This window comes from Rhopalosiphum maidis, chromosome 2, assembly GCF_003676215.2.
Source record: "Rhopalosiphum maidis isolate BTI-1 chromosome 2, ASM367621v3, whole genome shotgun sequence".
In the NCBI taxonomy this organism is placed as follows: Eukaryota; Metazoa; Arthropoda; class Insecta; order Hemiptera; family Aphididae; genus Rhopalosiphum; species Rhopalosiphum maidis.
In genome coordinates, this window is record NC_040878.1 from 80,707,639 (window position 1) to 80,720,844 (window position 13,206).

General features: G+C 26.9%; 1 protein-coding gene across 4 annotated transcripts in view; it reads left to right on the plus strand.

Moving 5' to 3' along the window:
* Positions 1–13,206, plus strand: part of LOC113551946 (protocadherin Fat 4) — a 43,280-nt gene that overhangs the window by 26,208 nt on the left and 3,866 nt on the right. For all 4 annotated transcript variants that reach the window (XM_026954543.1, XM_026954545.1, XM_026954541.1 and 1 more), the window contains 10 exons: positions 8,545–8,634; positions 8,701–8,831; positions 8,933–8,998; positions 10,020–10,112; positions 10,275–10,382; positions 11,316–11,417; positions 11,510–11,635; positions 11,932–12,022; positions 12,105–12,214; positions 12,284–12,598. In XM_026954543.1, coding sequence (XP_026810344.1) covers positions 8,545–8,634; positions 8,701–8,831; positions 8,933–8,998; positions 10,020–10,112; positions 10,275–10,382; positions 11,316–11,417; positions 11,510–11,635; positions 11,932–12,022; positions 12,105–12,214; positions 12,284–12,598 — 1,232 coding nt within the window. The remainder of the gene's footprint in view (positions 1–8,544; positions 8,635–8,700; positions 8,832–8,932; positions 8,999–10,019; positions 10,113–10,274; positions 10,383–11,315; positions 11,418–11,509; positions 11,636–11,931; positions 12,023–12,104; positions 12,215–12,283; positions 12,599–13,206) is intronic.

The window sequence follows — 13,206 nt, forward strand, 5'->3', positions numbered from 1 at the left end:
TTTTAAACATAATATTAAAGAAATTTTGTTTTTGTTCATCACTCAATTAATTTGTGCAGAACGTTGATAATATTGGCGTTTCATAAAATGTCCTATCTATTATAGAATATAAACTTGAATCAGCTATTAAGATTTTAAATACAAGAATATTATGATTACTGTTGTAAAATAAAAAAATATCACTCAATTATTGATCAAAATTATAAATTGTAAATGATTTTCAATTATTTTAATATGTATCAATAAATTTTAATTCAGTATTTATGAATTATATATTTCTATAGGACAGAATTATTTTCAAACCGGAAGGTAAAATTAAAAAGTAAGCATAATCATTGATATATATATATATATATATATATTGATCTTAACACATGAGAAAAGCAATATTGGTATATTGATTATAAAATACAAAGAGCTATATAAACCTGTAAACACTTTTTTCGGTAAAGAATCTTTCAACGCTTCTTCTTTATACTAGATAAAAATTAAGTCTACTCTTATAAACTGTACTTTTAAAAAAAGGTTGTTTTACAATAGTTTCATCAATTAATACATTTAAGAAAATAAATACTACTTACGACCATCGACTGTTTTCAGCAACTTAATTTTGTGATTATTTTAATGTTGCTTTTAATTTTTTTATCACAATACTATAATACTAATTAGTAATTACACTATCTTTCGCCACGAATTGAACAATGCAAGCTAATGCCTTACAATACCAGTTCCCAACTTTCTTATTCAAACAATCGTATATTATCCAACAAAAAATGATTTTTTATTTATCTTTTTTTTTTTAAAAAAAAAACTGTAAACAAATTGTGTCGATTATATAATCGCTATACAGTAATGTTTTATTTAGAAATAGAACATTTTTCAACTTTCAATAAATTATTGAAAATAAAACTACAGTATCTAACCTATTTTTATTATACAACAGGCTGGGAAAGCCTGGCCTATTGAAATTATCTACACTACACTAACCTGAGTATGAACATTATGAATCATACTAATTTGGTAATTTTAATTTTACAATATAAATAAATATAACTTATAGTTGTAAATGTACACAAAACGTTGTGTAATTTAATAAGTAGACCTATTGGTAATTTTTATAATTTAAGATTTTTAAAAATCTATTGATTAATTTGTATTAATATTATTCAAAAAATAAAGATTGTTTAGATGTTATTTTTGATATAAACCGGCCATTTTAATACGTCCAAATGTAGGATTAAATACTTAGAGGATTAAAATATCCGTAACAAATATTACTTATATATTAAAAGACAATATTATCTGTAGATATTATATACTATTAAATATTTTAAAAGCTTCGTTCATAAAGATTAATGCCCCTCCCCCCGTGTATACAGTAAGTTGAAGATTAATAACATTTTTATCGTCACTACAGTCAAAACATTACACATGTCATTATTGAATCATTGATTATACGATAAACTATTATACGATTTTTTCACTGTAATTTACTAAAACCCAATATATTGATTTAATACATCTACACTTTGAACAACACATTAAAGTTCAAAAAACAAAAGATCGTTATTTTCTGCCATAGTTTTACCAATAGACATACGTATTTTGTTAATAAAGATATTTCCGTAATGTACTTAGAACATCAAATAATCAAATAAGAAATATTTGAGATAAAAACGTCATACATAATATATAATATATAGAATTATTATTCTAAAATAAATAATATATATATTTTCATATTTTTAATCAAACAATTTGTCTGAAAATCTACATCACAAAGTTACCTCAAAACCTGTCCAAGCTTCCGTCAAAACAATAAAAATGAAGTCATTATGTGTATTCGAAATATTACGTCTTGAGTTTGTAAATATTATTAATTATTATGCATGCACGGTGCGTTATGTAATATTATATAGTCGCCAACGAAAATCACGATCTGTTGTTGTTCGAATTTGAGCGTGTTCTATAAAGTGTAGATTCAAACACTCAATTATTACATTATGCTCGAGACAAAATAATAGCCAACAACAGGATTTAAAACAAGTGTCACGCGTAATATAAGTATAATATTAAATAATATTATGCAGAGTAACAATTCTTTTCGGCGAATGCTCACCTTTAGGTATTTGAAATAAAAATACATTTTCTTATATACTCAATAGACAATAGTCTAAAGTATTTCTAAGTCTTAACTTGATGTTTTTTAAAAATTAAGGTAGGTGTATTTATTGTAGTAGATACCTTATAATATTTGAAACTAATATTGTTATAAGTATAACTACAAATGACGTGTCAAATATTGAGATATTAGTATATATATATATTTTTTTTTAGCACTTGAAATGTATTTAATCAGCAAAACAAGTGACAAAAATGTATCAATGCCTACATAAATTGTTGCTAATAAATGGGAATACTATTAACTCAGACTATTCGATAATCATATAAAAACACAATATTTTCAGAAAAATATTCTACCTGTATATTTTACTATAGTATATAAAACTAATAGCACCACATGTCGCGATTAAAAGTACCCCGCGATAAAATATAGTCACCGATATATAAAATGACGAGCGTTTTCTGACAAAACAATTGCCCTGCGTATTAACACAAAACCTCATCGTTACGCAATATCATACCATTTTAAACACGCGGTTTTCATCCCGATTAACAGCCTACATTTCTACATCACTATATTGTATTGTACGCATAATATAACCACAAACAAAGTCTAAAATTCAATCGCCCACTGTCCCCCTACAACTACAATATTATAACGTATATCTCCTCCGTTCGCAGACCGTGTGCAATAACTTACAGAGTACTTTATAGTGTTATATAGTACCTACCTATATATACGTACTATCATTTTCGCTCGATTCATTTCTGCAACGGAGTCGAACGAATTGACACATCGCGATTTGGTCGATCGATGTCATTTATATAGATATATACATGTATACGTCATATTATATGGTCGTCGGATCGTGACAACGTTTTTGTATCGCCGTAAATCGTAATACAATATGCTCTGTCAACTGAGTATACTTGCAATTAAGATCCCGGAATATAATATAGTATGCAGTCTACTGTATTGCTTTGCTAAAAGACGGCATTAAGCAGCTTAAGAACTTGGCGTTTTAGGTGTTTGCCTATTACAATATTAAGTTAAAATCATTTCTCGGCAAGTTTTTGGATAGTTTTTTTTATTTAGTTATACCAGGGGCGGATCCATACCAAGATAACAGGGGGGGGCGATTTTTAAAGGGCACACATTAATTTTAATGAAGTATTTATTTAGGTACATACATATGTTACTTTCCACAATTTCGTACAGAACAAAAAAAATATTTTTTATAGTAGATAATAGTAATAAAAAAATATATCACTATAATTTTAATACCCTAGTAGTATAATTATGTCAAAAACTAAAATCAGGGACTTAAACTATTTTTTTTGAGAGAACGGGGGGGGGCGATCGCCCCAATCTCCCCCCTCTGGATCCGTCACTGAGTTATACTACTAAGTCTCCGAGAGGTCTTGTTCTCTAATAGCTATGTTGTAATTGAGATTCCTATGTGTATTTTCTTTCGAATACATATAATATAGACACGAAATATGTATTAGTATAACAATTAATATTGGTTTAAACGTGAAAATATAGATAAATTATATATACATTATATATATATACAATTTGATCACATGATGAATATTGGGTTTTTATATTTTTTAAATGTCAGTAATAATTTGTTTGATATAACTAAGTTAAAATTTAAACATTAAGGGGATAAACTGCATATAGTCTGTATTGTTATAGCCATTTTGTTCTATAGAAATTTGTTTTGAATTATAATAATATATTTGTTAAAAATATTTAACCATTATATCCTAACCAAATTACCAAATATCATATTAATCTAACCTCAATCAAAGTAAAACTAATAATAAATTATTATAATAATTAGATCATATTAAAATATTAGTAACTGACTTATAAAAAATAATTGAACCCATAAATGGTTAGCTAAAAATCGTGCAAATCACGCCTTAAACACAAAAAGAAAGAAAAAAAATTAACTATAAAGTCTTATCGAAGATCCAAATGTCGTAAACTCTTTAATGACGAACATTAGTAATATATTACGTATAGTATGGCATTATTTTTGTATAGTTTTATAATATTTAAAATTATTATTCGACACAAAGATATAAAAAGAAATCACCATAATCGTCTATGGAAATACTCAATAATAATATATTTATTAGAAGTTTTTATTACGTCAATAATTGTGGTCATCTGATATCGTTCCTAGCGACTGGCTAAGTGTTCGTCTTTTCTTTTTATTTATTTGATCGCATAGAGTGAAAACAATAAGTTAAAATTGAAGACTTTCTTACTAATCATTGATCATCTTCAAATATTATTATTGTTATTATTTTTATTCGAAATCTACCAGCAGGTTACAGATCATAGTAATATAAATAATAATATTCAATTGATGTAGTTAACTTAATATTATTCTAATATCATGGTATCAGCGGTTAACCAGACGATAGCAGCCATTGAACTATACAATAGTATAGACTATAAAGTATAGATTTGTTTTGTTTTACAATTTACATATAATTTTTTAAATCTGTTACTGAGTATAATAGTTTTGATGCTATTGTCATTTCTAAGTGTCAAAGTGAAATTTATTTTTTATAATTCACTAGTGTACAACACTAAATTCAATAAATTTATTGATATTTTTATTTTTATTTATTGGTGGAATTTTCTTAATTCACGTACTTAATTGTCGATTTTTTGGTTTGAGGTATATACACTATACGGTTTTTAATATAATATCTGTATAGTGTATGTAATATGTAATTTTTTATTATCATAATCTTATAATGTTGGTAACTAATTTCAAATTTGATTACTCATCGAAACTGTAATATTATTAGTTAGTTAATAAAATATATAGAAACACTACATTATAACTATTATATTTTACGAAATAAATATAGATTTTTCGTACAACCGTATAATTCTTAAGTTATATACTATACGTGTTGGAATGGTGATTTAGATCACTATTATATGTTATAGATACTAATAAAAACCGTTAATCTCATAATTTTTTTCTCTATCAATTTTACCGTGAAATCGCTCTTTACTTTACCAAATATTATAGCAGTAGCTCAGTTTAGCGGTATATTTTGTTTGAAGATACGTCGAGTAAACGATTTCTTTGAAAGATATATAGATAGATAGCTGGAAATTGGAATATAATTTAATACTATTACAGTTCTTAAAATATGTATAGGTTTTAATGGAAAAAATACGTTTAAGCTTCACTTTGAAGATCGTATGACACATATTTGATATAGATTTAATATAGTACTTATACTAAAATTACTTTTATAGAGTAACAAAAAAAATTAGGTGAGAGTATTAAATCAAAATGATTTAACTTGTATTCTTCTCTAAAAGCCACGCTAGCGCCTAAAACCCACTGATGGTAAGTAGAATTAGTAGAATAAAATTATTTCAGCGTGAATGAAAAATTTTATAATATTTTACAATAACAACAAAATAAATGAAAAATTAATAAAAATATAACTATAACTTATAACGTTGAAGTTATAGCCTTAAAGGCTATAATGAATATAGTAATACTAACCTACATAAGACATTTGAATTACTATTATTGAGGGTTAGGGAGATGAACAGAACATAATTGTACGTGTTTCACTAAAAACTGTAAAAAATATCATTCAATCATAATATTTTAACTCTACCTCAGGCATTTTGAAATATAAACAAACAATAATAATACGTGTGCTGTTTGTATACATCAGTGTGTATGTTTACCGCCGTATCCGGAAAATCAGATCTTCAGTACTACACAATAAAATAATATAGTATATGATTATAATTCGGGTACACGTACCTACTACTCATTTATACGAAATGAATAATTCATTAAACAATTACACGTTCAAAGATGATCACGAAATAATCCTTTGATTTCAACAAAACGTGAAACGTTCACATTGTCCGATATGACGCGACGTCCATGTGAAAATTATTTTAGAAAAGTAAGTTATGGTGCTCAGACGTATTATAATAATATTTTGTACATACCTACGTACGTATATTATCATTTATGTATGCGGTAAATTTGATGGTACGGTAATCGTCACGACCGTTTAACAAGTGGCTCGAAATCGCTGAATAGGTAGTTGTTTTCTTACATACGTGTATATTAATGTAGTGTTATTATTTTATTTTGATGTATATAGCTGTTGTATAGGTTCGTGTCGCCGAATTAGCAAATTAGCATACCTATATATATATATAATTAATAATATTTTCGTTTCGGCATTGGTGAAATTCGAAAATTTGAAATTTTCGTCTCTCGTGGCAACGTTTTCTTTTGGCAATATCTATAAATCTGTCAAGAAAATAGAAAAAATCCACTTAGTAAATAAATACCAATATAAAAATATAGGGTATTTCATAGCTGAAACGAAATAATAATTACTACAGGTAAAATATATATAATACATATTACATATTATGATAAACTATAAAAACACGTTTAAACCGTATAACATAAGTTGATCGACATTTTATAGGTACTGCATTTAGCACTTAACAATGAATGATTAATAATTTATATACTTATATAAAGATGAAATCGAAATCCGTTTAAAATGTTAATTAATGTTATCCACGTAAAAGTTATTTTAGTTACCTTAAATGCTTTACAGACATCAAATATTTTCTAATTTAGAGAGTAAATAATATTCAGTCTCAACAAATTTAAATTCATTGTATTCACATTGATTATAAGATATTATACCATAATAAACGAGAAAATCACGGACGAGTAACGTATTTTTAAGAATAACGACTTTAATTATCAATGATATAATTGAAAAATAATATATTATGTGTACATTTATCGCGGTATAGTACTGCTAAACATGTATTATATAGGTATTTGTAGAAAATATGAATATTCGTGATTGGATCTATGGTTAAATCTATAATAAGTACAACAAATATAATTATTATATATGCCACATAATAAATTTTATTTATTGTATTTATTCTGTGTATTTGCAGCAATTAGATATATTTATGAATATTATCATGAAAATATTTATTGTTACCTACCTGTTAAACTAAGACGTTATTATAGTCATTATTCATTGCATATAATTTTTATGTGTTCGTAGAAATTATTATTTGCTAGCACAATATAATATTATTATATTATGGGTACAATGTACAAAGTACATACGTATAGTTAAATGTGAAACAGAGTACAACGACACATTGCAGTATTTCTACGTCAGTAGTAACTATCAAGTATCTAATTTGATAAAATGTGTTAACCATTAAATCAAATATGCATATATTTGAAATGATTTGGATTTTAATATTACTGGATCATTTTATTGATAAATTTGAAATTTTCCGTTAACTGCGTTGTGCTGGTATTACATATTGAAATAATATAATAAAAACTAAATGGTCAGTTTCAATTAATTGGTAGGTTATCAAAAACAATCTCTACCTATACTATGCAAATTTTTATAATGGTGTCATTAAATATTTTAATGTAGACAATATATTGCACTCTATCGCGGTATCCCATAGATTTTATAGCTATCGACGATAAACAAGTCATTAATCAATTTTCAGTGTCTTGTATTTCCTAGTATATCTTTCCTAATTAACGATTAAACAAGATTACCTATTTAATATATTTTATTATTTAATTGGTGGTGGAATCTATCAGCTATCTGCAATAGCGCAAAACATATTTGTTAACATACCAAGCCAACGAAAACTTCTAAATTCCAATAGCTCCCGAGCGACACGTTACGGTATATTATGAGTTATTTGTGATAATGTATAAAAATATCGTTACCCCAAATAACATACACAAACATAATAATATATGTATACTATGTACCTATATATGTGGTATAACTGACGTGAAACGCTGTACTTTTATGAGTTATACACCGTGAGGAGAATCTTGCGTGCATCGGTAGCGATTTGTTCGGTTAAATCCGAAACGGATTTCCTGTTACTTCAAACATACCTATAATATATAATGCGCTGATACACTTGAGCTCCTCAACAGCCACCTGGCACCTGTTGCCTATATACTTATTTACCATCTGTACATAGGAACATGCTTTCGTTACGGTTGGCGAAAGCAGCATTTTCCATCTCATTGTCTTACTAGGGTTTCAAAAAAAAAAATAATAATAATAAAAGAATTTGAATTCATTGGATTTTTTTACTAGGTGCCTTACTACGTATCCATTTTTATCTGTAAACCATTCTCTCGTCGAATTGTGCGTATAACGTTAAGTTCTATTAAGTTGTTATAGCTATGGTTATAAATTCAAAAATAATTCCCAACATTAATATATGCAATAAGTTATAATTATTATAAGCGTCAAAAATAATTTAAGTCATACACTTTTTTTACGCAAATATTTAATTCAGTTTAACTTTTATAGCTGCGGTGGACAATCGATGTTATTTAGAAAACGGCGGTTCGGCCGAAAGCTTCTTCGTGTCCGAAGATGTACCAGTCGGAACTATTATTGGTATAAACCATTTATATTTATTTTGTAATTTATTTATATTTTGTTTATTTATTTTGATTGTTATAGGTGTTTTGAAGATAAACGGAGACACGTCCGAAACTGGAAATATAAATTTATCACTGAAAGAAGTAGACAGCCCTATCGCCATTCTGCCCGGTACAAAAGAACTCACTCTGACAAAACTATTGGATAAAGAAGTATATTATACGATTATAAATTTATTATCATCATTTAAAATGTTCAGCTACATCAAACCAATAATATAATATTAATATGTTACTATGTACTGTTATTGCAGGGTATTTCAGGACCATCTTCCGTATATGTAAATGTGATCTGCGAGCGAAAACATACAGCCGATCCAGTAAGTTCTCGTTGGTCGTTGTTATAATATCATATATTATTTTAATAAAAATGTTTTTCTTAATAATATTTAGACATAAAATAGATATACATGTTTTTGATTTATGTTAGTTTTAAAATATTTGCATAATTTTTATCAATATAAAACGAAATTACTATAATAAGTGTACATCTTTGTGTCAAAAGGTATTTAACGTTTATTTATACAATATTACAATAATGAATAAATATAAATGATAATGCAATAAAAATGTAAAAAATATCCTATATAAAAAAATGGCTTTTAAAAATATCCGATAACTATATTTGTATTACGTTTATTTTACTTATGCTATTAAATGTATTTATTTATATACGTAATATAAAATAATAAAAATAAAAATTTAAACATATTTCGTTGTTTATAAAATGTATATTAAACATAAGAAATTTTGAGCATTACTCACTCAGCCGTGTTATTATTATATTTTACGATTAATATACGTACAGTTAACATGATATCAAATATTTACTATATTGATCAGTAGTACTCAGCTTAGCTTAAGGCGTGTATTTATAATCAATCGTATTTTTTTTATATTATATTAAACTACTAGATAAATCCTGTGATTAATAAATTATTATTATAGTATAGAAGCATTATAGTAAATATATGAATGTATACAGTTTATATTCAAATTATTAAATATTTTTCGTGTGTAAATAAAATAATTAAAAATTATTCATATTTAATAAAAACGTGAAAATACCCATAAAACTAAAATAGGAATAAAATAAAAATCGCGTAAATTTATGATTTAGTTAATAACTGAATCATAATCATTTATGTACTATACCTACTTAAAAAACTATACTCCGAAGATTATAAAAAAATACAAATATCCTGCCATATCCCTAATTATAATCATAATTATTATTATAGTAAGAAGGCGACAAAATATAATGTCATTTTTGGAGAGAAAATAATAAGCGCTTTAATAAAATAGTATTTTATTGCATACCTAATCTCGTGCGTGTTTCAGAACTTTGCGATTCCCGTAAGCATTCGAGTCACCGACGCCAACGACAATGCTCCTATATTTGTTAATGCCCCTTACGTACTCAACATATCCGAGGTACGAGTAATTTTATTTTAAACGATAAGTTTTTGTTGTTGTCTATACTATTATACGCCTATTATGGTTATTTATCCATTATTTTCATATATATATATATATATATATACATATTACCATGTTCGTATTTTCAACCAATTTTCCTCGCGTTTACCATTACAGGTGACCGTGGTCGGGACCAGAGTGCTCCAGGGCATCAAAGCCGTCGACGCTGATCAACTCGGTCCGTTTTCCACTGTACACTATACCGTGCTTCCGGGACCGCATTCGGTAAGTCGAACACATATTTATTATTTATCGAACTGAAAAGCAACATAATAATAAATATCTTATTCCAATTTTTACTGAGTAACGAGTCTCTAAATATTATATTATACATGTAATGGTACAACTCGGTACAACCTTATATTGTACTTCTTACACCTATTAAACTAGATTGATTAATAAGATATTATATATTAATTATACATAATATATAAATTCCGATTATAATATTATATTTTTTAATATTTTTTTTTTTTTACTTCGTATACGTTTTGATCACAATATTTTACTATAATGTATTATACGATGATTGTGTATTTTGTGCAGCCAATTTTCATAGGTGGAAGTAAAAAGATCTTAGAGGTATGTTATACATATGTATGTAAACGAACCGGACACTTATATAATATAATATAGTATAGTCAAATAACGATTTTACGAATTTTATGACATCAGTATGATATGATGTATATTTCTAACTTAGGTATATAGTCATATAGTGACGGATCCAATGAGGTAGGGTAAGAAATTATCATAGTCCCACTCCCAAACACATAAACATAATATTCTATGTCCCAAATTTACCATCGGAGAAACTTAATTTAACTTAATTCAATAATTGAAGTATATATTAAAGTAGTATATCGATACCTTTTTTTTATTTTCATATCGTTAATAAATAAATTATATATAAAAAATAAATAATGTGACACTTTTATAATAAAAAATAAAAAATATATGAATGAAATATTTATATATCTCGTGAATCGTGATATATACGTTTTAAATAATTGAATTTATGTAAGATGTTCTCTTTAGATCTTGTATGAGAAAGTTTATATTATTTAGACGCACGGTAGATTGATAATGACGATAATGTATAGTTATAGCAGTATACATTTATATTTAGAAATTAATATCATATGACGATTATTACAGGATTTTTTCGTTTTCGTCAATGGCCTCGAAGGAACTCTGGTGTTGAGAAAAGCGTTGGACTACGAAACCCTTTCAAATTTTACAATCAGTATTCGAGCACAGGTATCTAAATTTATACCAACCAAATAATGTTATACATAATATGGTTTAAAATAACTTCGTGCACTTTTTGTGATTGGACTTATTTGTTTTAGGATCAAGGAAATCCACCACAATACACAGACACAGTCATATATGTTAACATCATTGACGCAGATGATCAAAATCCGAAGTTTTACGACGAAAGATATACTGCAACTTTACCTGATAATGCTGTCAAAGTAATGAATATTGTACACTAAAACTTTTCAGTAGATATAATGTATTATAGAAATATTAAAAACTAGTGTATTTATAATTAGCAAAAAGTTCTTAATATACAAAAATATAATAAATTATTATATTTTTTAGATGAAAAAAAAATATTTTAAACAAATCTTTGTCAATTTTCAGTGTATCTATGTAATGCAATATAAACATGCGTGAATGTATTAAATTCACCACGAGCATAATTAAAATTATTAACTATATTTTTTCTTAACATTTTTTTTTTTTTTTATTTATTCCGCATAATCAGGGCACAAAACTTAGGGTGTTTCCAAGAGAAATTGCTGCATACGATCAAGACCTCGGAATAAATGCTAATATTTTTTACACCCTGAACTCTGGTTTGTATTGAAATCGGATTAAATATGCATTGTTATACATTAAATTTTAATTTTAATTTTTTTTGGTCATGTCATAATTTAGATACTCAAGACTCTCGATATTTTGAACTGGATAAAGTTTCGGGTAGTGTTACCGTCAAACGTGCCATTCCAGAAGACGATTTGTTGCAACCGGTCACTATGGTCATTCGAGTATGTATATTGTATTCATTAAACTCTATATTGCACGCATAACTGAAAAAATAATATGGATTTTATTAGGCAACACAATTCGATAATGCCGATCGTTACGCGCTGGCCACGTTAACCATAAGCCGACCGGGTACTTCACTTCGTGAACTACAATTTTTACAAGACCACTATCAGGCGGGAGTGCTGGAAAATGTGCCGTTGGAAAGCGTCCTGCTAACTGTGATCACCAACAAGCCAAAGGACAAGCGGCTGAAGTATTGGCTCAGTAATTATACAGACATATTTTCGATTTCGATCAGCGGTGATATCATCTTGAAGAAACCGCTGGATTACGAAACGGTTGATAATTATGTGTTTTATGCTTTTGCCACCGACAGTTTTATGGTAGGTACCTGCCACCTGGTAACTGGTATTATTAAATAATTTAAATATTATATATTTTTACGACACAAACTCTTGTCCATTTATATAATATAAAATAAACAATATTATTTATAATACGATTAAAATACGCCGTGTTCTGAATATCATGCGTTAAATTATTTTCTCGTCTTCCGTTGTTTTGTTCATACTATACAACTGGATTCGGTGAAAAGATCTCTTTTCGATACTAAAATCCGAATAAATCTATAACCTCATATTATAGTTATAATCTTAATTAACGAAATAAAACATATTCAATATTACAATATACCTATATTTTAAATGATTTTGGACCCGAAACTAGTTAATTACGTCGTGTTGGTGTGAAAGATGTCAATTGTATGATCGGTCGATTTGTTTCGGAACATACCGAGTTTTCCCCGATTGACTTACTATGTTTGTAACTGCATTTTCTCAATCAGGTGCAACGTCTATTCTCGTTTACTTTAGGTAATTTTTTATTATTATTCGGAGTAATTTCTGTTTTACAACCATTTATTGTACATTTTTCAATTTATATGATTTATTATTTAATAGTATTTTTATTCTGTTCTTATATTATAGTAAGA